We start from the raw sequence: 26,220 nt of genomic DNA, 5'->3' as shown, positions 1-26,220 counted from the left end.
GGGCGGGACCTCCGTGGAGGGCAGGGACCTGCTATGGGGACACCCCCCCCCATGGGCAGCCGTGGGGGGGCGGGGCTAAAGCGTTAACCACGCCCCCTTCAGGCCCTTCCCATCACAAACCACGCCCCCTCCCCTCAAGCCCCCGCCCACTGACTTCCCACAAAAAGGCCTCACCCCCCCACCCGCGAGACCACGCCCCCTCTCAGGCCACGCCCCCCAGCGAGGCCCCGCCCCCACCCGGGAGCCACACCCCCCTCTCAGGCCACGCCCCCCCGCGAGGCCCCGCCCACCCTGGCCCAGCAGCCGGGCCACGTGCCCGTCCACGGCGTCCAGGAGCCCGGCCAGCGCGTAGCAGGCGGCCGCCGGCCCCGGCCGCTGCGGCATCAGGTAGAAGGAGGCGGCGGCCAGCGCCAGGCGGGCATAGCCTGGGAGGGGGGAAATTCCCAGTATATCCCAGTATCCACCAGTACACCCCCTACCCCCCCCCCCCCAACCCACCAGAGATGCTCTCAGAGCCCTTCCAGTATGTCCCAGTGTCCCCCCAGGGCCTCCCAGCGCACACCCCCCCCCCCCCACCACTCTGAGGGCCCCCAACCCCGCCACTGCCCCCCAGTACCTCCCAGTATACACCAGTGTCCCCCCCGACCCGCCATAGCTGCTCCCCCAGCTACTCCCAGTACGTCCCAGTATACACCAGTAACCCCCCAAACCCACCATAGCTGCTCCCCCAGCCACTCCCAGTACATCCCAGTATCCCCCAGTGCAACCCCAACACCCCATGCAAACCCCCCAACCCCCCCAGTACCCTTCCAGTAACCCCCAGCACCTCCCAGTCCCCCCCCAAACCCGCCATAGCTGCTCCCCCAGCCACTCCCAGTATGTCCCAGTATCCCCCAGTGCACCTCCAAATCCCCCTAAGGACCCCCCCAGTGCCTCCCAGTCCCCCCCAGACCCCTCCCAGTATCCCCCTAGTCCATCCCAGTGCCTCCCAGTCCCTCCCCAGCCCCTCACCGATGAGGTTGGGCACGAAGAGAAAGACGTTCACGCTCTCGCCCCCCGCCATGGCCCCCTCCAGCCCCCGGCCCCGCCGCGGCCCTTTAAGACCGGCACCACGTGGTACCGGAAGCGGCGCCTTCCGGCGCATGCGCGCAACCCCCACCCCGTGCCCCCCTCCTTCACCCCCCAGCCAATCAGCGACGTCGCGGCATAATCGGCGACGCCCCCCCGGCCCCCGCGGCGGCCAATCAGCGACGAGCGGCCTCGCCCTCGCCAAACATGGCGGCGCCCCCCGGCACCCCCCCCCCCCCCCCGCGCGGGGTGAGTAAGCTTCGCCCTCCGTTACCAGGGCAACGGGGCGGCGAATCAGTAATTAATGCCGTGAATAATTAACGAGGGGCTGATTGAACCCTTCGGGCCCCCCCTGCTTCCCACCGGCCGCTAATGAGGTCATTAATTAACCCCCTTCCCCCCACCCCGGGTGGACCCAGGCGTCCCTCCCCCCCCCCCCTCCCGGCGCGTAACAAAGTGGGCGGAGCCTGTGTCGTCATCACCGCCGTCATCACCATTCTCATTAAGTCCTCATTAACGCCCCACGTCCCGGGTAGAAGAACAAACGGCGAGGGGGGCGGGGTTTTGGGGTTTTGGGGTTCTGAGGGTTTTTTGAGGGTTTTTTGGGGGTTTTGGGGACCTCCCCTCAAATCCAAACGGCGATTTTTGGGGTCCCCCCCTGAAACAAAGTGGCGATTTTGGCCCCTCCCCCCCCCTAAATTGGTGTCACTTTTGGGGCCCCTCCGAATCCAGATGACGGTTTTGGGGACACACGCACCCCCCCGCCCCCCCCCCCCCCCCCGGCACCGGGCGTCGTTTTTGAGGCCCCTGCCCCAAACGAGGGGCCCGTTTCAGGCCCCCCTCCGACCCAAATGGTGGTTTCAGGGTCCCCCCCCCCCAACCCATGTGACAGTTTCAAGGCCTCTCCCCAAACTAGCGGCAGTTTTGGGTCCCCCCCCTTGAACAAAATGTTAGTTTCAGGGCCCCCCCTTAAACAAAATGGTGGTTTTGGGGCCCTCCTTGAAACAAATCAGTGGTTTCAGGGCCCTCCCTGCATTAAAATGATGGTTTCAGGGCCCCCCCCCTTCAGCAAAATGATGGTTTTGGGGCCTCCCCTGAAGCAAAACGGTGCTTTCAGGGTCCCCCCCGCAACAAAACAGCGGTTTTGAGGCCCCCCCCCAACACCAGCCGCCCCCCCGTGGTCCCGGCAGACTCCCTGCTGTGCCCCCCCCCCAGCCGTGGTGCCCCACGTGGAGCGACGCGGCGTCCCTGGGGCTCGTTTTTTTGGGGAAAAACCCCCTGTTGGGCGGGGTTTTTGGTGCGGAGGCGCTGGCTGGGGCAGCGGCAAGTGGCTCCGGTGCCCGGCTGCAGTGAAGCGGGCTGAGGGCGGCCACCGCTCATCACCCCAGTGGGCGCCGGGAGCGGGTGGTGGGGGGGGCTGCGGGGGGGTGCATGCGCCCAGGCCCCGCCCCCGGCAGCCCTGGCCCCGCCCCGTCAGCCCTGGCCCCGCCTCCCACCCTCCCTGGCCCCGCCCCCGGCAGCCCTGTCCCCCGCCTCCCACCCTCCCTGGCCCCGCCCCCAGCAGCCCTGTCCCCGCCTCCCACCCTCCCTGGCCCCGCCCCCGGCAGCCCTGGCCCCGCCTCCCACCCTCCCTGGCTCCGCCCCCGGCAGCCCTGACCACGCCCCCGTCAGTCCTGGCCCCGCCTGCGTCAACCCTGACCCCGCCTCCCACCCTCCGTGGCTCCGCCCCCTGCAGCCCTGACCACGCCCCCGGCAGCCCTGGCCCCGCCCCCGACAGCCCTGTCCCCGCCTCCCACCCTCCCTGGCCCCGCCCCCTGCAGCCCTGACCACGCCCCCGGCAGCCCTGACCACGCCCCCGGCAGCCCTGTCCCCGCCTCCCACCCTCCCTGGCCCCGCCCCCGGCAGCCCTGGCCCCGCCTCTGCCATCTCTCGGCCCCGCCTCCTGCCCGTCCCTGGTCCCGCCTCCTGCGAGCGCCGCGGGGGGCCGGGCAGTGCGCCAGGCTGATTCCGTGCTTTCGCATCCGAATCTCTGCAGTTTTTAAGAAGAAAAAGGCGGGTTTTGGTGAATCCCCCCCCCCCCCCGCCCGGCCTGCCCGGCCGCAGGGCCCCGTCGCCGTGGCAACGGCCCGCCGGCCCCCCCGCCCCGCCGAGCGTCCTCCCCATGGCAACCGCTCTGGGACGCGTGATGCGCGGGAGAATGGGCCAATCACAGCGCGGGCGCCGCGCTCCCATTGGCCGGGTCGCCTACGCCGCGCTTCGATTGGTCGCATCGCCTCGCCGAGGCGGGGCGCGGTGGGGATTGACGGCGGCGAAGGGCCAATGGAGCTGAGCGGCCCGTGAGCGGCGTGGGCGACGGCCAATGGGCGCGCGGCGTGGGCGGGCCGTCGGCGGCGGGGCCGCGCCGCTCCGGAAGCGGAGGGGGCCGGGGCAAAATGGCGGCCGGGTGGAAGCGGGCGCGGGGCGGCGCGGGGGGAAAGCGGGGCCCGGCGGGCGGGTCCTCGGCCGGGCCGGGTCCTCGGAACCGCCGCGAGCACGTCGTGAAGCGTCTGGGCCGCGTCCAGGTGAGGGGGGGGGCGGCGGGGAACGTGGCGGGGGGCCGGCGGGGTCCCGAGGCGAGACGGGGGGGAGCCCGAGGGGTCTCTGAGGGGGGCCGGGGTCTCGGTGGGGCGTTGTGGTGTCGGAGGGCGCTGGCCGGGCCCGGCTCCCCGCGGGGTCCCTTCGCCCCGGAGGGGTTGGGGTGCGCTGCTGGCGGTGCCGGGGCGGCGAGACCCGGAGCGGGGAGACCCGGAGCGGCGCTAATCGAGGGGCGGCCGGGCCGAGCTGGTGCCGCCCCGCAGAGACGCGGGGCCGGACCCTCCGCCGTTCCCCGGCGCTCCCCAGAACCGCCCGCGGAGGGGCCTGGGGGTGCGGGGCCGAGGGGGAGCCGCTTTGGGGCCCGACACGGGGAGCGGGTCTCTGCTCCCGGGGCTGGCGAAGGGGCTCCTGGGGCCGGTTTCGGGGCTGAGAAGCGGAGGGCGTTGCGTGGCGTTGGGCTCGGGGACGGGGGCCAGGATGAAATCCACGGCGGGCGCCTTCTCTCCGTCTCCGCGTGGGGTCCGTCCCGGCTCCCGACGGCGGAGGCGGGGTGGGGGGTCCCCCGGCTCGTCCCCGTCGGCCGGGTGTGAGGAACAGGCTCATTTCTCGCCTCTTCTTTTCCCAGGGTCACCTTCTGCCTCCCGGGAAGAGGATCCCGCACGGCTGATTCCGCTCGCGGCTCGGGCGACGGCACCTGCGGGAGCGGGGAGACCCGCGGGGGAGCTCGGGGACGCTGCAGACGGCCCGGGGACAAACCTGCAGAAAAGGTTTTTTTTTTTTTTTTTTTGGCTTTTTTGGCTTTGCTGCCAGCGCGGGAGAGCTGCCGAGGAGCCGCGGCGAACGGAGCGCGTCTCCTGCCCGCGTCGGCGCCTTGGTAGTTCGGAGCGTTTTCCTTCAGGGTAAAAGAGCAAACTTTCACCTCGGGTCAACCGGGAGCTGCCCGTCGCCGTCCGTAGGGTCGGGTGTTTCTCGTCGGTTTGTTCGTACCCGTTTCACGGGCAGAGCGGGAACAGCCGTTTCTCTTCGGGGGCACAACTGAGTTTTTTATTAGTTTGCGGTGTCGGTACGGTTAATTTTCGGGCGCTAGATGCCGGTGGAAACGTAGCGAGTGAAACGTGGTGGAAACTGGCGTGTCGCTTGATTTTTATTCAGTTTTCCTTTTTATTAGAGTGGCGACGGCACGTTTTTCTGGGGCTCGGTGCACGGTCTGTTCTCTGGAGCCTTCAGTCTGCGACGTGTAAGTACGAAAAGTTTGTCCCTCCGGAAAACTCGTCCCTCGTGGGACTGAGGTGTCGACCTGGGGGGGCTCTTAAGGACGTGACCAGAATTAAAGCCAAATTTCATGGAATGTTGCTGCCATCGGTTCTTCGCTGTTGTCAGTGTCCCCCACAGCTCCCTCGCGGGCGGGAGCTCCGAATCGTAGTTTCTTTTCGGTCTCCGACACATTTTTTTCCGCCGGGGGAGGCTGCGCTTAAAGTTAATGAGTTTCCTCTCAAACGTGCCCATCAATAAAATCGAGTTATGGCAATGAAACCCCCCAAAACGACACAACTCCTAGGGAACCGGCCCGTGTCTGGACCTGGGGGCGCGGGTGGTCTGCGCGCCGCGCTCCGACAGGAGAATCTGCCGGGGCGGGGGGGAGATACAAGGTCCTGGGGGGTTTCGTTTTGTTTGTTTTGGGGGGGAACGGGGGTTTTTTTTGGGGTGTGCATTTGCGCTTTCGAAACCGGAGCGCGACGTCGAGCTCCCCCTTGTCTTTTCCCCTCCTCTTCCAGGGCTGTAACTTCGCCGGACGGTTTCAGGAGAGGGTTCAGCGACCTGCCCGAAAGCGCCGGTAATTGCGGGAAGGCGAACGCCGGAACCCGTAACGAAAACCTCGGCTACGAGCGGAGTTTCCGAAGGAAGCGCGGCCGTGGCCGGGGGAGGGGGGGGGCTCCTCGTCGAAGCAGCCGGCCGCGCGCCGGCACCCGCTCTGGCCTGAGCGCGTCCCTTTTGCCGCCGGGAGAGGGACCAACGCGCCCGGTAAAGCCAAGGGCAGCCAAGAAGCCGGGAGGGAGCCCGCGGGGCTTCGGTGGCGCGAGGGCGGTTTGAAAAGGTCGCGGACGTTCGGAGAAACGGCCCGGAAAAAACCGGCTGCTTTGTCGCGAGGGGGGCGGTTTGGAAGGCGGGGGGGGTTTTGCCGTAGCCTTTAAGGAAAATATTCATCTCGGGACGCGCAGGGGGAGGAAAACCTTGGCTCTGCGCGGGCTGGAGACAGTGTCCGCAGGCGCCCGTGCCTGTCACCCGCCCGCGCCTGGGAAGGCGGCTCCGGGGGAACCAAAGCTGCCAGCGAGTCGGAAAAACACCGGGCTCCGGTGGCCCGTACCCACAGCCGTGCCGGAGACGGCGCCAAAGGCTTTTCCCTGCCCTCGGCTGCTGCCGTCGCCGACCCTCGCGGAAGGAGGAGGCCTTGGGTCGCTGCCCGGCGTCGCGCTAAAGGTGGTTTTTTCCCCCCCCCTTCGGCAGCGTTTCTCCGCGGTCGCCCGCGGGTTTTGCGGCGCGGGGGCAGCGGAAAGGACCCGGAGCGTCCCGCGGGCGTCCGTCTGCGATGGGCGACTGCGTCCCCCCCGAAGGTCCTCGCGCTGCGGACGCGGGAGTCAACGCGGCGGCTTTGTCGGCTTCTCCTCCTGCCGGGGTCTGTACGGAATAGTTTTAACGAAAGGGCACAAACGACACACGGCCCGTTGCGGAGCCCGTTACGCAGCCGGAAGCCGCCGCTCCTTCTCGGTGGCCGGGTGCACTGCGGCGCCGGGGGATTCGATTCCCCCCCGGCCCTCGAAAGCCAAAGCGTTTGGGGGGAGTCTCTCGTCTCGCCCGTTTCTCTATGCAAAATTAAACTTCCAAAAAAAAAAGAAATAAAAAAAAAAAAAACAATTAACGCTGTATGATTTACCCCGCTGACCCACGTTGTTCGAAGCGCAGCCGCCCGCGTCGGCTCGTGCTGAACCCCCCCCGAGGGACCCCTCTGCTCCCCTCCCCCCCCCGGGCTGGGATTTTAAGGCGCGGAGCCGGAATCGGGCGTTTTATGTTCTCCCGGTGCCTCGTGGCCCTTTTTTTGGGGGGGGAATGAAAGGGGGGGGGGTGTCCGGGCAGCTGATGACGTCATTTGGGGCACCGTGACATCACCGGGGCGGCGGAGGAGCAGGTGAGCGGGGGATGGGGGGGGGGTTACGTGGGGGGTCCCCGAAAGAGGTGGGTCCCGGCCCCAAAACGTCTGAAAATTCTCGGGCTGCGTTAAAAAAATGCGAAAACCTGTAACTGCGGGCGAGAGGCGTCGGAATGGAGCGAACTCTCTCGTTTGTACGTAGGGAACGCGTACGTTGAGGAATAACGTTCGCTGGGGGTGAGAAATAAGTTCAAACTAAAAACCTCCGTCCCTGAGGACTCTCTGATTCTGCGCTTCTGCGTTACGTAAAAGGTCCCAGAATGTAAAAGTACTTAAAAAGCGCATTTATAAAAAGGTTTTGGTGTCAAAACAGACGGGTGAGCCGGCGGCATGAAGAGACGCGAGTGTTTAGGCAGATGCTCTGTGCAAGAGTGAGCGGAAAACACAAACTACGGATACAACGTTTGTGTAAAATACAGATAGATGTGTAAAATACAGATAGATGTATAAAATACAGATATAATATATGTGTAAAATACAGATATATGTGTAAAATACAGATATATGTGTAAAATACAGATATAATATATGTGTAAAATACAGATATATGTATAAAATACAGATATATGTATAAAATACAGATATATGTGTAAAATACAGATATAATAGATGTGTAAAATACAGATACAATGTTTGTGTAAAATACAGATATAATATATGTATAAAATACAGATATAACGTTTGTGTAAAATATAGATATAACGTTTGTGTACAATACAGATATATGTATAAAATACAGATACAATATATGTATAAAATACAGATATAATATATGTATAAAATACAGATATATGTATAAAATACAGATATATGTATAAAATACAGATATAATATATGTATAAAATACAGATATATGTATAAAATACAGATGCGACGTTTGTGTAAAATACAGATATATGTATAAAATACAGATATATGTATAAAATACAGATATGTGTATAAAATACAGATGTGACATTTGTGTACAATACAGATATAATATATGTATAAAATACAGATATAATATATGTATAAAATACAGATATATGTATAAAATACAGATATAATATATGTATAAAATACAGATATATGTATAAAATACAGATATAATATATGTATAAAATACAGATATATGTATAAAATACAGATATAATATATGTATAAAATACAGATACAACGTTTGTGTAAAATACAGATGTGACGTTTGTGTACAATACAGATATAATATATGTATAAAATACAGATATACGTATAAAATACAGACGTGACGTTTGTGGGAATGGCGGCGCGACTGCGAGGGCCGGGGCCGCGGCTGGGCTCGTGCAGCCGGAAAGGAAAAAAAAAAAAAATGGGGAAAAAAAAAAAATAATTCCTGCGGGAAAAGGCCCAAATCCCCGATTCTCCCGTTCCGGCGGACGAGACACCCCCCCCCCCGCCCCCCCCACCCCGCCCCGGCCCCGCGCGGGGCGATGCCGCGTCCCCGGGGCTGGTTGCGGGCGGCAAAGCCGCGCTGGGCGGGTCCGGGGCGCGGAGGCGGCGGCGGCGGCGAGAGGCCCCGGGGCCCGGCGGGGCTGAGGGGGCCGCGGGCGGCGGCGGCGCGTGGGAGCGGCGGGACCGAGGGCGGGGGGAGCGGCGCGTGCGCTGTGGCCCCGCCTCCCGCCCTCCCCGGGCCCGCCCCCGGCAGCCCTGGCCACGCCCCCCGCGCCCCTCGGCCCCGCCCCCCGGCCCCCGCCCGCGCCGCGCGCTGGCTCCGCAGCTCGTGCGCATGCGCGGCTTCGCGGCTGCCCGGTCCGGCGCCTGTCCCGAGAGAGCGGCGGCTGGAGGCCGAACCGGGACCGCCGGGGCACCGGCGAGCTCCGCGCCGCCTGGAGCGGCATCGGTGCCGCCCGCCCGGCCCCGAGAGCGGCCGTCGGCGCTCCAGTAATCGGCTGTTAACGCGTTAACGCGCCCCCGGCGGTGCCCGGCAGTTTTCCGGGCGTCCACCTCCATGGCCCCGCGGTCCTCAAGGACCCCGGAAGTGCCCCCTCAGTCAGCCGACGCGCGTCTCTATCGCACTTTAGTCCTCCAGGGGTCCCTTCAGTCAGCCGACGCGCGTCTCTATGGCACTTTAGTCCTCCAGAACCCGGAAGTGTCCCTTCAGTCAGCCGACGCGCGTCTCTATGGCAGTTTAGTCCTCCAGGGCCCCGGAAGTGCCCCTTCAGTCAGCCGACGCGCGTCTCTATGGCAGTTTAGTCCTCCAGGGCCCCGGAAGTGCCCCTTCAGTCAGCCGACGCGCGTCTCTATGGCACTTTAGTCCTCCAGGAACCCGGAAGTGCCCCCTCAGTCAGCCGACGCGCGTCTCTATGGCACTTTAGTCCTCCAGGGGCCCCCTCAGTCAGCCGACGCGCGTCTCCGTGGTACTTTAGTCCTCCGGGGACCCGTAAATGCCCATCAGTCTTCTGGGAATCACATGATTCCAGCACTCTACTAAAACCGCAAAGCGCGATGAACAGTTAACCACAAAAATATCCGAAGATCGCACAAACAAAGCGCCCCCTGCGGAACTCTCTTCTCCACAGCAACGACTCGACAGAAATCAACCCAAGGCGGTAAGAGAATCACCGGAGGCAAGTCCCAGAGGGACAGGAAAAGGGGTGGTGCTTCGCCCGCTGGGAACTTAAGGCAGGAGAAAAGCAGCTGCTGCTCCTGCGGCCGCCTCCGCGTCTCCTGGGGGTCGGCCCCGCCCCTTTCCCAGGGGATTGTGGGAAGGGCGGTGGGCGGGGCCCGGGGTACGTGAGCCCCAGCCCGGGCTCAGGAGCTCGTTCTGCTGCTGGGCCCCGGGGGGTCGGTGCTCTGCTGGTCCTTCGGTTGGCGGCAGCTCTGGGGCGGGCTCAGCCGTCTGGGGAGGCGCGTTTTGGCGTTTCGGGAGGCGGGGGTGAGAAGGGCTGAGCTGAGGCCTTCGGGAGCAGTAAACCTCCAGCCGCCTGTACGGTAGAAAGTTGACCGGTCTGCTGCTTTTTTGTTTCCTTTTTTTCAGGTCAGTGACTTCGTGATGTGTGTTTAGGGGGTGCCCGGATGGTTTAACAGCGTGCTTTGCTTTGCTTTGTTCTAGGAACACCGCATTTTCCTAGAATTCCTGGCTTCATTGAAGATAGAACTGTGGGTTTTTCACCGGTTTTGCAGTAGGCTGTGTGAATTGCTGATATTGTTTCTCTTAATTGGGCTGATGATGAGATTATCTTGTAGGGGTTCAGGCAAGCCTTTTGTATGCAGCTGCATATGGCACTAGCGTTTCTCAAGAAAGCAGCAGGGACGTAAGGCGTAGCGTCGCTCAGGGTATGGCGTGGCTCGTCACCTTCCCCCATTGCCCGCGGAGCGCCACGGTGTCCCTCGAGTGTTTGCAGCTGGCAGCAGGCCCCTCGTAGATTGTGTCAGGGCGTTATTTGTTTTGTGGGTCTGATGCAGAGCCCAGAGTCGGTGGGAAGAGAGAAGACAGGAGGCGCCTGCGGAGCGCAGGGCACGGCTCAGAAGAGCCGCTCCTGAGAAGCGGCCGGCGTAGGGGGTTCAGGGTTGCAAATAGAGGATGGGAGTGGTCAGGAGGACGTGAGGCTCCTTCCCTGACAGTTGAGGAGAAGAGAAGGGGTTCCTAAAGTTTTGGCGCTGGGGGCTGGCTAGGAGAGGGAGGCGGGTTCGTCAGTCTCTGTCGTATCGGTTTTGCCTTTGGATCTGGGTGTCGACAGGGTCCGGTCTGTTCTAGTCTCTTGCAGTTGAGGTGAGCTGGACGGTGTGGAGGAGGAGCGCGGGACTGGTGATGTCGCGGAAACGCAATGGTAATTTTGTGTTTGTTGGTATCGTCGGTGCCATAAATAATTGTTGCGGCAGCCTCCGACTCTGGAATCGACGCGACGCAGGTGAGCGGATTGCCGTGGCACCTCTGAGGACGAGGGTGTTGTGGAAGAGGTTGGCATCTACTGTCATGGTGGTCGCTGCTGGAGCTGTGATTTCTCTTTGTTTTGCCGATGAAGAGGAACGTGGTGACTGCAGGAACGCATCAGTTAGCTGTTTGTTGTGGTTTTTTTTTTCGTCAAGGATGAATTCAGGCCACTGGCCCTCTGAAAGCGAAGCAGAGGGACAGGCGCTGGAGGGGGGCCAAGGTTGGCAGTTTCAGGGAGGAGTTTTCAAGTCAGGGTAGAGCAGAGGCGTATCCAGGAGCAGTGTCCTCTGAGCAGGTAAAGGGGGCGGGTTACTCTTCAGCACAAAGGTAGCGTGTGCTGGGCAGGGCAGTTCTGGCCCGCGTCTGTTGTGTTGTTTGTGTGGTGTGTTTTCTGTGTCTTAAACCTTCCTTGGGACTCAATGTCCTCTTTCCACTTGAGGAGCGCGGTCTGTACTTCAGGCACCATCCCTAGAGCCTCGAATGCCTGTCCTCGTTGGCATTGCCCCAGTCGGGGGCTGCTTTTCTTGCATCGTAAGCTTAAAGCGTGGCTGGGTCTTTAGAAACTCAGAAGTTTCTGGACGGTCCTCATCTGCGGCGTTGTTCCTGGCTGCGGGAGCAGCCCTGTTCTCTAGCCATCCCTTTTCAGGGACTGCGACTTCTTCCCTGCATCCTTAAGTTCTTCGGTCTTGAAGCCAGGCTTCCCGCGCATAGACCTCCTCAGTCTGAGAGTCACTCGTTGTCCCGGGCCGTTGCGTTGTGCTCATTTCCTCGGCTTTCCCTCGAGCCTTCTCACGTCACCGCCATGGGCCCGCAGGTCTTCTTGCCTGACAATCACTTACGTCGTCGGGGTGTCATCCTTCTTGCTGAGAGTTTTCTCTGATCCGTGAGGTGCGTTGTTTGTGGTGTTGTGTGTAGCGTTGGTCTGTGCTTGTGCGTGTTGGGCTCGGAGCTGCTCTGCCCGGTCGCGTAGAGTCAGGGGCAGAGGGAAGAGCAGCAGGAGTCTATGGGTCATACGTTGATCTAAGGAGACTGTTGAGGCCAAGGTGGTACAGTCAACTCCCAGCGAGGAGCCACCAGCAGGTGGTGTGGGCAGCTCTTTAATTAAGGGTTTTTTTGGGATGAGCAGAGCTGTGTGGGAGGGGCTGTTCCGCAGTAGTGACGCAGACTGCGTCTCCGAGATGTTAAAGCCGCTTTGTGTGGGGTGTGGTGTTTGTGTAGTTTGGTTTTTTTTTTGATGTCAGGCTGCAGTTGTACTCCAGATGGTATTTCTAAGTCAAAAGACGACCTTTTCCGGGGCGGGTGTGTGGGGTGTCACACTGGGTCCCCCCCAAAAATGCCTGAAAATTCATGGGGGGAATGTGTGTTTAAAAATAGAATAAAACCTGTCTATATGGGCGTGAGGCATTGAAATAAAGAAGAATTTCTCATTTTTACAGATATTGTAAAATATGAGTTTATGTGTATAAACTCGTTTTTGTTCTAGCTACTGAGATGTTAATTAGGGTGCTTTATGCAGGTTCAGGAAACACGTGACTTGTAATTCCATGCTTTTTTGTTGCTTTCTGTATTTTGGGACGCAAGTAGCACTGTGGCGTAAAAAGTCAAAGCGAGATTATCAATATGACTTTAAATTGCCAGCAATTTACAATAAATAACTTATTTCACAGGGGAAGATGTTTTTGAGGAAGTTTTCTCCTAGAATCTGGTTCTGTTTTGTTATTCGCTCCCATCCAAAAAGGGGTTCTGGCAGAAGGTCGTTAGTGCACACGGTCTCGCTAGAAATGAGGAACGACCCCGTAGTAACAGATTGTGCTTGGGTTTGTATTTGTTTGTTTTGAAGGACACTCAAGTACATAAATTTTAATGATAATGTTATCATTGCATTGAATAAGCCACTTTCCTGTAGAGATAAGTCTGATGTTTATTTTTTTTCTGTCTCACCTCTCTTTAACCGCTCCCCTGGACACATCGTTGATGCAATGGGTGGAGCTGCAAGGGAGGAGCAGATGATGCTTTTTCTAGCAAGGGTCGCTCTCACTCTTCACTACTTCGTAGATGGTAAAATTAAAGCAAATAACAACACCTGCTGCCCCTTCAGCTGCTTTTATGCTTCTGGGGGGCGGCCCCACCCTTGACCCAGGGGATTGTGGGAAAGGCGGTGGGCGGGGCCCGGGGTATATGAGCCACAGCTTTGGGTCAGGAGCTCGTTCTGCTGCTGGTCTTCTCTGGGGTGAGAGCTCTGGAGCTCCTTCAGTGTTGTCTTGGAGCTCGTGCGGCTGTTTGGGAAGGCTTGTTGTGGCGTTTGAACTAGCGTAGGTAGGACATCAGAGGTGAGACTCCCCAATGGAAGGGTGGCTGCCACAGAAAGTGGAGTCTCATGTTATCTTTTTTCTTTTTTTCCCCCATATCTTTAGTTTCATAGGGAGCCTTTAGTTTGTTTAAATGGTTTAATAGTATGCGTCTTTTTTTTTTTTTGCTTATGGCAGCCGGTGTGTGTTTTACTATAATTTCTGACTTCACTGAAGATAAAATGTTGTATTTTTTCCAATTTTGATGTACGCTACATTAGTTGGTGTTTTTATTAGTCTTAATTGGGTGTGTTATGAGATACTGGAGCAGGATTTAGGGCGAGTGTTTTGTAGGTATCTGTATATTGAGTTTGTTTTGAGAAAACAGCAGGGATGGCTCATCACTTCCCCCCAGAGTGCCCAGGGCATCGCGGTGGCCCTGAAGCTCTTGCAGGACGCTATCGGTAGGTTCTGTAACTGTTTTCCTGGCTTTCTGGGTCTGTAGCAGAGCCCGGAGTCTCTGGGAAGGCAGAAGACGGGAGGTGTCTGCCACACACAGGGCTCAGAAGAGCAGGTCCCGAGGAGCGGTTGGAAAATCAGGGGCAGGAGTTGTGGGGAGGCAGTGGGTCCCCTTCCCTGACAGCTCAGGAGAAGGGAGGGAGTCTCTAAAGTTTTGGCATTAGGGGATGGCTGGGAAAGGGAGGCGGGTTCATGTGTCTTTCTCAAACCAGTCTTGTAGTTGGGTTTGGTTGTCGATGGTGTCTGGTCTGCTCTAGGCTCTCGCATTTGAGGCAAGACAGATGGTATCGAGGAGGAGCACGGGACTGGTGGGTTGGCAGAAGCGCAGTGGTCATGTTGTGTTTCTTGGTATCTTAGGTGCCGTGAATAACCGTCGCTGCAGCATCCGACTCTAGAATCGGTGCGGGGCAGGCAATCAGACTGCGTCAGCGTTCAGGAGGCTTGAGGGGTTTTGTGGAGGAGGTCGTCATCTCCCCTCGGGGCGCTTATTGCTGGTGTTGGGGCCGCTTTTGTGATGACTTTTCCTTTTCCTTTTGCAGAGGAAGAGGAGTAAGCCGGTGACCGCAGGAGCGTATCGGATGGTTGTGTCTTGTGGACTACGTCGAGGATGGAATCAGATGCCAGCCCTCCAAAAGCTAAGTTGAGAGACCAGCACCGGAGAGGGGCGGAGGCTGACAACTGTGTAATGGGGTCTTTGATGTTAGTGTAGGGGGGAGGGCTGTTCTGGGGCACAGTCTCCTTTGGGCAGGTAAATGACGTAGCTTACTGTCCAGTGTGATGTGAACGCAACCTGGGCAGGGCAGTTCCAGCCTGTGTGTGTTGTCGTGTCGTTCGTGTGGTCTGTGTTTTGCATCCTAGACCCTTTTTCTGGGTCTTGAGATCATCTTTAAGCTCCAGGAGCATGGAACGTGCATCGGGCGCCATCCTTATGGTGTTGAACGCCTGCACCCGTGGGCGTAGCACCAACCGTCTGCCTCTCTTCTTGCATTAGCATCTTAAAGCGTGCATCGGTCTTGCATCTTGGAACTTTCCGGATGGCCCACTTCAGCGACTGGGGCTTCTTCCCTGTGTCGTTACGCTCTTAGGTCTTGAAGCTGGGCTTCCTACGCGTCCATCTTGTCAGGCTCGACAGTCCCTTCTCAGGAACTGTGAAGTTCTACACTTGGTTTCAGGGGGTTCTGTGGAGCCTCTTCACATCGTCACCATCACAGTGCCGCAGGTCGTCTTGCCCAACGGTGACTTTGGTCCCGGTGTCATCCTTCTTGCTGAGAGTTTTCTCTCATCCTTGAGGCGCGTCGTTCGTAGTGTTCTGTGTGGCGTCAGTCTGTGTGTGTCTGGCTCGGGGCTGCCCTGCCCAGGTACGTAGCGTCCAGGGTAGGCAGAATCACGACGGCAGTCTGTAGTGAATATGAGGATCTGTCTAGACCCAGGCAAAGGTTGCTCAGTCGTCTCGACTTGATTAGCTCTCGAGAGGCTGCGTGGACGGGTGTTTCATTAGCGGGCGCTGGCATAAGCGCAGCCAAGTTGGAGAGGGTGTTCGTGGCCAGTGAAGGGGACGGTGTCTCAAAGATGGTAAGCCTGCGTTGTGTGGGGTGTAACGTTTGCAGGCTTCTCTTCTCTGGATGACAGGCTGTAGTTGGACTTATGTGAACAGGGTTCTTCAGTAGAAACAAGACCTTTGGAATTAAGCTACTGCTCCGCATTAGGGTAATGTTTGATGTTGTGTTGCTTTTTTTCAGGTGCAGAGAGATGAAGTGGCCAGGGATACGCAGGGGAGCTGACGGGAGCGCGGGACGAAGGTGGCTGAGCCCGAGGTCTTAAAGGGAAGATGTGACCGGCGGCTCCATGAATACATTTGGCCACTTCTTCTTTTTTTTCATGTGAATGTGAGGTTACGTAGCCATGTGTGGAAGTGCTGGTCTGAGGTGCAACAGAACCGGTGTTGTTTGCAGTCACTTTACTTTGCAGGTAGGTCTCTTCCAATGAACTGAACTCTCTGAAGGTAATGACGTATTTTTCAGGTAGTATCTGCCTTCAGAGCGCCAAGAACTTATATTTACACTTAATGCGAAGGGATGCCGTGCAGAGAGGCTCTTGCTTATACTTATTCCTATAACAGCACAGCGCAGCTGACTTTTATATATGCCCCGTCGGAGGGTCAGAAGCAGAAAAGCGTAGAGGGGTTGCACCCATGGTGAAGAGTAGACGGGACCAGTGACCCGGATCTGACTGATGGGGTATCGCATCCCATCCTCATCACCCTCAGTATAAAAGCGGAGGCATCGAAGGGGTCGGTACCTGTCGTCTGGCCTTTGAGGACTCCTCTGTCTGGTCATTGTCCTTTGACGCTGATCTGTGCATTTATGCAACCAGGTCCGGAATCTGGTTCCAGTCTGTCACCGAGTCTGGTCCCGGACTTTCCCCGTGCCAGCGGGTGAGGCGATGGTCATCTTGGGAGCTCCATGCCGGGTTGTGTGTATATATTTTCTCTCTGCTACTGTTTTCCTGTTATTCTTGTCTTTCTTCAGTACTACTTTTCTGTTTATATTTCGTTAGAGTTCAGTTTCTCTTTCAGTTCCTAAGTCTCCCTCACATTGTTTTCTCCCTCAGGAGAGAAGTTGAAAGAGAGCATCTGTCGTTTCATTTAATGCCCAGCCTAAGCCATGACAGCAATGACAGAAAGGGCACCGGAGCGGACTCGGCTGAGGAGAGCGGCGGTCGGAAGGGTTGGTTCTTTCTCCGCCGCTGTATTACAGGCGGCGCACAAGCCTCTGCTTGCGTTCTGTCTGTCGTTCCTATCCAGAACGTAGTTCTGGCAGAAGTCGGGTAATATGTGTCGTCTTGCTAGAAGTGACATATGACCCCCCCCCAGCATTGTGGGTTTTCTTTCACAAGGAAAGTAAAGGACATCGAGTCTTGATTTAAAAACGTGGTTATCGGGCCTAATGGTCTACTTGCCTACGGAGGTTAGGATGATGTCTTTCTCTTTATGTCTACGCCCTGCAAAAGTTTAAGTTTACGTACCTACGGGGCCCCGTTGCTGACACAACTGACGTAGTTGTAATAAAAGAGCGCGTATTGTCCGTTCCTCTAAGGGTCGCTTTCTCCGTTTTGGTGTTTTGCACGCTGGACTTCTCAGGCCTGTGAGGAAAGGAGCAGCTGCTCCTCCGGCAGGCTCTGTGCCTCGTGGAGGTCAGCCGGGCCCCTTTCCCAGGGGATGGTGGGAAGGGGGGTGGGCAGGGCCCGGGGTATATAACCCACAGCCTCTGCTGGGGCAGCTCATTCCGCTGCCAGGCGTCTCCAGGGTCAGAGCTCTGCCTGTCCTTCAGTCGACTGCAGCTTCGGAGGCGGCTCAGCTCCTGGGGTGGAGACGTTATCCCATTTAGAGAACCACAGGTAGGAAGCTGGAGGTGGTAAGACCTTCAGGACCAGGTGAGGTTTGGCAGCACGTACGGTAGAGAGCGGCCTCATGCGCTGCTTCTCTTCCGTGCGGTTTTTCAGGTCAGTCACGTGGTAATGAGCATTCGGGGGCGGTGAGATGGTTTAAGGGTATGGTTTTCTCTCTTCCAGGCATGGCGCGTTATCCTGGAATCCCTGGCTGTATTGAAGATGGAACTTTCTTGTGGTTTTTTTCTTTTTTCCCCACTGGCTTTGCTGTATCCCAGGTAAGATGCCAATAGAATCTGTCTCAATCGGGCAGGTGATGAGATCACTTTGCAGGGACTGGGTGAGCGTCTTGTCTGCAGCCGTAGATGGAGTTTTCGCGTTTCTCAGGAAAGCAGCAGGGCCATAAGGTATAACGCATTTCAGGATGTGGGGCGCCTCGTCGCCTTCCCCCACGGTGCTCAGGGTTTCGCCGTGTCCCTGGAGCCTTTGCGGCGTGCGGCAGGCCCCTGGTGTAGGTCGGGTCGGGGCTTCGCTGACTCTGTGGGTCTGCAGCAGAGCCCGGAGTCCGTGGGAAGACAGAAGATAGGAGGTGGTGGCGGGACGCAGGGAGAGGCTGGGAAGAGTGACTCCCGAGAAGCGTCCAACGCCGGGTGTTCAGGCTGGCAAATAAAGGGTGGGATCTGTGGGGAAGAAGTGGGGCTCCTTCCCTGGCAGCTCAGCGAGAAGAGAAGGGGTTTCTAAAGCTTTGCCACTGGGGGAGGGCTAGAAAAGGGAGCCGGGTTCACGAGTCCTTCTTGGACAGGTTTTGCAGATGGGTTCGGGTGTCGTCGGAGCCTGGTGTGCTCTAGGCTCTCGCATTCGAGGCAAGCCAGATAGTATCGAGGAGGGGCACGGGACTGGTGGGTTGGCAGAAGCGCGGTGGTAATGCTGTGTTTCTTGGTATCTTAGGTGCCATGAATAACTGTTGCCGCAGCGTCAGACTCGGAATTGGCACTGAGCGGGCGAGCAGAATGCCTCGGTGTTCGTGAGGCTGAGGGTGTTGTGGAAGAGGTTGGCATCTCCTCTCAGGATGCTTATTGCTGGTGCTGTGGCTGCTTTTGGGATAACTTTTTTTTTTTCTTTTCCTTTTGCAGAGGAAGAGGAGGAAGCTGGTGACCACAGGAACGTATTGGATGGCTGTTTTCTGTGGACTGCCTCAAGGATGGATTCGGACCCCTGGCCCTCCAAAAGCTAAGTTGAGAGACTGGCGCCCGAGAGGGGACGAGGTTGAGAATTGCAAAAAGGTGTCTTTGAAGTTGGCGTAGGGGAGAGGTTTGTCCTGGAGCGCAGTCTCCTTTAGGCACGTAAGGGACGCGGCTTACTGTTCGGCATTCCCGGGCAGGGCGGTTCCAGCCTGTGTGTGTTGTCGTGTCTTTCGTGTGGTCCGTGTTCTGTGTCTTAGACCTTTCTCGGGTCTCGAGGTCATCTTTAATCTCCAGGAGCATGGCATGGTGCCTCAGGCACCATCCCTAGGGTCTCGAACACCTGCACCCATGGGCATAGCACCGTTCGGCTGCTGGTCTTCTTGCGTTAGAAGCTTAAAGCTCGCATCGGTCTTGCGTCTTGGAAGTTTCCGGATGGCCCGCGTCTACAACTGGGACTTCTTCCCTATGTCATTACGTTCTTAGGTCTTGAAGCCAGGCTTCCCCCGCATACGTCTTATCAGTCTTGACAGTCCCTTCTTATCACAGACGAAGATGTCCTACACTCTGTTTCAGGGGCTTCCATAGAGCCTCTTCACATCACCACCACAGTCTCCAGGTCTTCTTGCCCGACGGTGACTTCCGTCCGGGTGTCATCCTTCTTGCTGAGAGTTTTCTCTCATCCTTGAGGCGCGTGGTTTTTAGCGTTCTGTGTAGTGTCGGTCTGTGCTTGTGTGTGTGTCTGGCTCGGAGCCCCCCTGCCCGGGTGTGTAGAGTCCAGGGCAGGCAGAGTAGTGACGAGAGTCTACGGTTAATATGTGGATCTGTGGAGACCGAGGCAAAGGTTGGGTAGTCATCTGGAATTTGCTCTCAGTAGGTTGGGTGCGGGGGTGTTTCATTAGTGGGTGTTGGCATAAGCAGAGCCAAGTCGGAGAGGCTGTTCACAGCCAGTGAAGGACGCAGTATCTCAAAGACGTTCAGGCTGCTTTGTGTGGGGTGTAATGTTTGTGGGCTTTTTCTGTGTTTTTTTTTTTTTTTGACGGCAGGCTGTAGTTGGATCTAATTGAACAGTGTTCCGAAGTAGAAACAAGACCTTTGGAATTAAGCTATCGCTCTGCCATCAGGGTAATGCTTGATTTTTTTTTTTCTCTCTTTTTAGATGCCGAGAGATGAGATGTGCAGGGTGGCGCAGGGGAGCCGAGAGGAGCGCTGTACGGAGGTGGCTCGGCATGTGGTGTTAGAGGGAAGATGTGACTGGCGCCTCTATGAATACAGTTGGGTACTTTTTTTTTCTCATGTGAATGAAGACAGAAGATAGGAGTCGGTGGTGTGGCGGTTTGGCAGAAGCGCAGTAGTAATGTTGTGTTTCTTGGTCTCTTAGGTGCTGTGAATAACTATCACCGCAGCCTCGGACTCCGGAATCGGCGCGGAGCGGGCGAGCAGAACGCCACGGCGTTCGGGAGGCTGAGGGTGTCGTGGAAGAGGTTGGCGTCTCCTCTCAGGATGCTTATTGCTGGTGCTGTGGCGGCCTCTGGGGTTATTTTTTATTTTCCTTTTGCAGAGGAAGAGGAGGAACCTGGTGACTGCGGAAATGTATCGGATGGCCGGTTTTTGCGGACCGCATCGAAGAAGGATCCAGATGCCTGGCCCTCCAAAAGCTAAGTTGACAGTCAGGTGCCGGAGAGGGGCCGAGTTGGACAATTGCAAAATGGGGTCTTTGACGTTAGCGTAGTGGCGAGGGCTGTCCCGGGGCACAGTCATATTTAGGAAGGTAAAGGATGTTGCTTACTGCTCAGTGTGACGCTAGCGCGTCCCGGGCAGGGCAGTTCCAGCCTGTGCGTGTTGTCATGTCATTCGTGTGGTCTGTGTTGTGTATCTTCGCCCCTTCTTGGGTCTCGAGGTCATCTTTGAGCTCCAGGAGCACGACGTGGGGCCCTGGGCGTCATCCTTAGGGTCTTGAATGCTTGGGCCTGTGGGCGTAGCATCATTCATCTGACGCTCTTCTTGCGTTAGCATCTTAAAGCGTGCATCAATCTTGCGTCTCGGAAGTTTCTGGACGGCCCACTTCCACGTCTGGGAGTTCTTCCCTGCATCGTTACGTTCTTAGGTCTTGAAGCCAGGCTTCCTGCACGTCCATCTTATCGGGCTCAACAGTCCGTTCTTATTACGTACCATCACGTTCTACAGTTTGCTTCAGGGGGTTCCGTAGAGCGTCTTCACATTGACATCATCACGATCCCACAGATTTTCTTGCATGATGGTGACTTTGGTCCCCGTGTCATCTTTCTTGCTGAGAGTTTTCTCTCGTCTGTGAGGCGCGTCGTTCGTAGCGTTCCGTGTAGTGTCTGTCTGTAACTGTGAGTGTTTGGCTCGGGGCCGCCCTGCCCGGGCGCGTAGTGTCCAGGGTGGGTGGAATCATGTGGAGAGTCTGTATGTAGTACATGAATCCCTGTAGATCGGGGCAAAGGTGTTAGAGTCATCTCAGGGTAGCCATCGGGAGGCTGTGTAGACACCTCTTCTGTTTTGTTTGGGAAGAGCAGAGGCGTGTTGGGAAGGCAATACAGCAGCAGTGAAGAAGAGTTCATGTCCAAGAGGGTATGGCTGATTTTGGTGCGGATTTTTTTTTTTTGTAATTTTCTTTGTGTACGGTTGTATTTGGACCTTAGATGGTATTTGTGAAAAGGTGCAAGACCTTTTGTTGTTATGACTCTATTGCTCTGCCTCAGGGTGACTTCTCTGATGTCGTTCTTGCAGATGCAACAGGACAAGCTTGGCGGGGCAGCGTAGAGGAGGAGAGCGATGTAAGAAGGTGGGTCAGCACGTGGTGTTAGAGAGAAGATGTGGCTCTGAGTACTGTATGTATTGGCTCTTTCCAATTTGAAGTTTTGAAGCAATGAATGACATGGGATGTGGGGATGGGGATGAGTCAGTCAAGGTCAGCAGCGGCGGGTGGGCTGAAGTATCACATCTGCCTCAGAGGGAGCAACTTTCAAGTTTTAAAGCAACCCGTGTCGGTTGGGTTTTATGGGTGGTTTGCGAGCCTTCAGGTTGCACGCCTCGGGGGAGGACGGGCGGGCAAGGTGAGGGAGTGGGAGATGGGGAACTTGGTAGGGTTTTGGGCGGTATCTCGGCGTGTGTTTCTTCGGTTGGTGTGACACGCAGGGTCAGAGGGGTGATGCTGCACGCCCATTGAGTGGTCCCAGCGAGTGAGGCGGTTGTGGACACGTTGGGGAGCTCAGGGGAGGGTTTGTCTTTGGTTTTGCAGGCGCCGCAGGCATCCGGAGCCGGACGAGCGTTGGAGGTGAGCTGGGTAGCAGAGAGGTAGCGCATGGGGGTGGTGGTTTCCCGTAAGCTCAACAGTAATATTGTGTGTCTTAGGTGTTTTAGGTGCCAGAACCAGAGTGTGCCACAAAGTCCGAATCCGGAATCCATGCGGAGCAGGTGAGCAGAAGGGTACGGCGCGTGTGATGCGGGGGATATTGTAGTACAACGTAGTGTTGACTGACACAATGGTGCCTGATGGCACCATTTTGTGCAAATCGGGATTACGTTGCTCAGGAACTTCCTTGACTGCCATTTGAGATGGTCTTGTGTCGTACGCTTAAGAACTTGGTTCCATACTGTGTTCTTGTATATTTGAAATAGTATTGCTCCGCCTCACTCAGTATCGGTTTTGCATCGTGTTGCCCCGTCACGCTCTTGACTGCTCTGTGATCTATTCTGGCATCGTACCACACCGTGTTGTGTGTTTTTTTTTTTTAATCGGTTGTTCTTTGACTGTGTAATGCCTTGTACAGCCCTCTATTGCGTTACGTCTAGCGTTATATTGCCCCGTCGTAGCCTTGACTGCCTTCTGATGTGTTCGGGCCTCGTACCACGCTGTATTGCAGGTTTTTTAATTGGTTGTTCTTCATTTGGCTTTCTAATGCCTTGTACCGCCCTGTATTGTGTAACATCTCGCATTATATTGCCCCGTCGTAGTCTCGACTGCCTTCTGATCTACTCTGGCATCGCACCGCACTGTATTGTGTGGTTTTTAATGGGTTCTTCTTTATTTGACTGTGTAATGCCTTGTACTGCCCTGTATTGTGTTACTTCTCGCGTTATAGTGCGCTGTCATTGTCTTGACTGCCTTCTGATCTTTTCTGGTATTACAGTTGAACGTATGCTGGGTTTCTTAATCGGTTGTTCTTCGTTTGGCTGCATGTTCCCTTGTTACCACCTGGTATGGTGTTGCGTCTTGCATTGTATTGCCCTGTCACTGTCTCGACGGTCGTTTTACACCTTCCGTCCTAGGACCGTGCTGTATTGTGAATTCTTTCATGGGTTGTTGTTTCCTTGACTGTGTCGCCTTGTAGGGCCCCGTATCGCGTTACGTCTTGCCTTGTATTGCTCTGTCATTGTGGTGACCGACATCTGATATATTCTACCGTTGTATGGCACTGTACCGTCAATTCTTTCATTGTCTGCTCTGCATTTGATTGTACGTTGCCTTGTACTGCCCTGTGTAAGGTTAGATCTTGCATGGTGTTGCCCTGTCGTTGTCTTGCCAGTTATTTTAGAGTCTCTGGCACTGTATTGTGCAATTTTTAACCGGTTGTTCTGTATTTGACCGCTGTTGCGATGTCACCCCCCTTTTTCCCCCGGGCTGCTGCTCGAGCTATAACGACCAGGAGGAGTCGCTACGAGTGGCACTTGAACTTTGTGGGATGGCTGGCACCAGAGTCAAGACACTGTGAGTCAGTTATATATATAACTAGCGGACAGACCAAGAGCCCTTGGAGCTTTCTTGCAAGGCAGCGGCCTGTTCACCAGCATTTCCTGGGGACACTCACTTAAGGTTCTGCTCCTCGAGGCTGAGAGAAGCCTTGCCGCAACAGATTCTGGGTCAGTGACTAACAGCATGCCAGACTTTGCCATCTTAGCTGAGCGATGCAAAGGGTTTGATCACGCAGATACGATCCTTTAGAGGTGAACCGTTGCCCAAGTCCGGGGTGAGGATGGGATCCAGCCGCACCTAGACTCCTCTCGGAGAAGGAGTTTAGAAAGCAAGGGGGTCCTTTCCGAGCCTCGTGACTCAAGGGGAGGGTCTCCCTGACAGCTCGTCTGACCCTGGCCCCTAGGCAGTAAATGACCCGGGGTGCGTGGCCGTGCAATCTGGTAAAGTGCCATCACGTGCGCTGCTACCTTTGGTGAATCACTGTTATGTTTGTTAATGTTTCTCTGCCTCTCTCTTAGGAGTGAATTTTATCACTGCACCCGCCACAACTGCATATGGCCTGTGTTACATCTTGCGTTGTATTGCCCTGTTGTCTTGACGGTCACGTTAGAGAATCTGTCCTAGGACTGGACTGTAGTGTGATGTGTCTCATGGGTTCTGATGTGGCTGTGTATTGCCTTGTCCGGCCCCGTGTGGTGTTACGTCTTCCATTGTATCGCTCGGTTGTTGTCTTGATTGTCATCTGATCTATTCTGCCGTTGTAGGCCACCATATTGCCCCTTCCTTCATCAGCTGTTTTTTATGAGCCACGTAAAGGGTTGACGGCACAGACATAATCCTTTCGAGGTGAACCGTTGCCCAAGTCCGGGGCTAGGAATTGGATCCAGCCGCACCTAGACTCCTCTCGGAGAAGGAGTTTAGAAAGCAAGGGGGTCCTTTCCAAGCTAGGAATTGGATCCAGCCGCACCTAGACTCCTCTCGGAGAAGGAGTTTAGAAAGCAAGGGGGTCCTTTCCGAGCCTCGTGACTCAATGGGAGGGTCTCACTGACAGCTTGTCTGACCCTGGCCCCTAGGCAGGAAATAATCCAGGGTACGTGGCCACGGAACCTGATAAAGCGCCGTCACGTGCACTGCTGCCTTTGGAGAATCACTGTGTTGATGTTTCTGAATGTTTCTCTACTTCTCTCTTAGGAGTGAAGTGAATCGCTCCACCCGCCACAACTGCATATTGCCTTGTCCGGCCCCGTATTGGGTTACGTCTTGCCTTGTATTGCCCTGTCGTTGTCATGATTGCCGCCTGACCCATGGTGTCATAGTAGTGCACTGCACTGTGAATTTTTTGACTGTCTGTTATTTATTTGACTGAGTATTGGCTGGCAGTGGCCTGTATTGTGTTATCTTGCACCGTATTGCCCTGTATTTGCTGTGACTGCCCTCTGAGACTTCCTGAGATTGTAGGGCGTTCTGTTGTGGGTTTTTTAATTGGCTGTTCTTTGTGTGACTGTGTATTGCCTTGTGCTGCCCTGTGTTGTGTTACGGCTCGTGTTGCATTACTCTGTCGTTGCTTTGACTGTGTTTTGGGACAGTGTCATAGTGCTGCACTGGATTATGGGTATTTTAACTGTTCTTGACTTGGCTGTGCGTTGCCTTTTACTGCTCTGTATGATGTTAGGTCTTGCACTGTAGTGGTCTGTCATTGTCTTGGCTGTTACTTTAGACTGTCTGGGATTGTACTTATTAATTGTGAAAGTTCCATTAGTTGTTCCTTATTTGACTGCTGGGGTGGTGTGGGCGCCCCTTCGTTTTGGCGCCCCAATCAACCATAGAGTTGTTCTGAGTGGTACTTGAAGTTGGGGGATGGTTGGCAACACAGTGGGGACCTAGATATTTTGTTCCCGTGCTGATGTGACTATAAGTCAATTGGCTTACCCCATAAATAGTGGACAGCCCAAGAGCCTTTTGACTACTTCTGCATGGCAGGGGCCTCCGTGCCAGGATCTCCCCTTGAGCAGGGACGCTCGATTAAGGTTCTGCTCCTCGAGATTGAGATATGCCTTGCCGCAACAGATTCTCAGTAAGTCACTAATAGCATGCAAAACCTTGTAGCCTTAGCTCAGTGATATAAAGGGTCGATGGCGCAGATACAATCCTTTAGAGGTGAACCATTGCCCAAGTCCAGGGCTAGGAATTGGATCCAGCCGCACCTAGACTCCTCTCGGAGAAGGAGTTTAGAAAGCAAGGGGGTCCTCTCCGAGCTAGGAATTGGATCCAGCCGCACCTAGACTCCTCTCGGAGAAGGAGTTTAGAAAGCAAGGGGGTCCTTTCCGAGCCTCGTGACTCAATGGGAGGGTCTGCCAGACAGCTTGTCTGACCCTGGCCCCTAGGCAGGAAATAATCCGGGGTGCGTGGCCATATGGAATCTGGTAAAGCGCCGTCACGTGCACTGCTGCCTTTGGAGAATCACTGTGTCGATGTTTCTGAATGTTTCACCGCTTCTCTCTTAGAAGCGAAGTTAGCCGCTCGGCCTGCCACAACTGCGTATTGCCTTGTCCGGCCCCGTATGGCGTCACGTTTGGCATTGTATTGCCCTCTATTTGCCCGGACTGCCATCTGATCCGTTCCGGCATTGTACTGGTGTGTATTGTGGGTTTTTTAATCGGTTTTGTGTTATTTGAATGCGTATTGCCCTGTCTAGTGTTGTATCTTGCATTGTACTGCCCTGTCATTCCGTTCACTGTCACTTTAGACGTTCTGGGATTGCAGCGATCCGTATTGTGCAGGTTTTATTCGTTGTTCTGTGTTTGACCTATGTATTGCCTTGTTACCACCTTGTATTGTGTTGCGGCTTGCGTTGTATCGCCATGTTGTTGTTCTGAGTGCCATCTGATACGTTTCGGTGTTGTACAGCCCTGCATTATGTCTTCCATTGTATAGCTCTGTCACTGCCTCGACTGCTGTCTCACACGTTTTGGCATTGCATCGCATGGTATTGCGGGATACTTAATCAGTTATTTATTTGACCGTGTATTTCACTGTACTGCCCTGTATTGCGTTATTTCTTGCCTTGTATTGCTCTGTCATTGTCTTGACTGGCATCTCCACTTATTTTTGTTTTCTCCTGCACTGTACTGCGGTTCTTCTAATCGGTTGGTATTTAGTTGACTGCGTCTTCCGTTCTGCTGTGTCGTGTAATGTTGCATCTTGGATCGTATCGCTCTATAGTTGTTTTGACTGCCACCTGAGACCGTGTGGGATCGTACTGCACCGTATTGTGGTGTTTTGATCGGTTGTTTATTATTCTGTATTGCATTGTAGCAACCTGTATTGTGTTACGTTGTGCGTTGTGTTGCCATGAAATAGTCTTAACTGTCCTTTTACACTCTCTG

At 55.9% G+C, this 26,220-nt stretch overlaps 1 protein-coding gene and 1 long non-coding RNA gene across 3 annotated transcripts; both read left to right on the top strand.

Moving 5' to 3' along the window:
- The first annotated feature begins 3,412 nt into the window (after positions 1-3,412).
- On the top strand, positions 3,413-6,593 carry LOC128903236 (collagen alpha-1(I) chain-like). Of its 2 annotated transcripts, XM_054187248.1 has the most exons (4): positions 3,413-3,629; positions 4,268-4,409; positions 4,811-4,879; positions 5,418-6,584. In XM_054187248.1, the coding sequence occupies exons 1-4, from the start codon at positions 3,428-3,430 to the stop codon at positions 5,731-5,733; spliced, it is 729 nt and encodes a 242-aa protein (XP_054043223.1). In that variant the 5' UTR covers positions 3,413-3,427; the 3' UTR covers positions 5,734-6,584. The 2 variants fall into 2 exon arrangements, with proteins under 2 accessions (XP_054043223.1, XP_054043224.1); XM_054187249.1 differs by lacking the exon at positions 4,811-4,879 and having other exon boundaries at positions 5,418-6,593.
- Positions 6,594-8,596: 2,003 nt separating this feature from the next.
- LOC128903234 (uncharacterized) lies at positions 8,597-24,403 on the top strand. The gene is made up of 12 exons (XR_008464068.1): positions 8,597-9,414; positions 14,086-15,514; positions 15,666-15,836; positions 15,920-15,980; positions 16,157-16,272; positions 18,067-18,276; positions 19,274-19,393; positions 19,496-19,598; positions 19,676-20,923; positions 21,380-21,415; positions 21,493-21,555; positions 24,026-24,403. It is a non-coding gene; the product is annotated as an uncharacterized LOC128903234 (long non-coding RNA).
- Positions 24,404-26,220: the final 1,817 nt, after the last annotated feature.

The sequence above is a fragment of the Rissa tridactyla genome, unplaced genomic scaffold (assembly GCF_028500815.1).
Source record: "Rissa tridactyla isolate bRisTri1 unplaced genomic scaffold, bRisTri1.patW.cur.20221130 scaffold_200, whole genome shotgun sequence".
NCBI classification, from domain to species: domain Eukaryota; kingdom Metazoa; phylum Chordata; class Aves; order Charadriiformes; family Laridae; genus Rissa; species Rissa tridactyla.
This window is presented reverse-complemented; position numbering and strand designations above follow the sequence as displayed.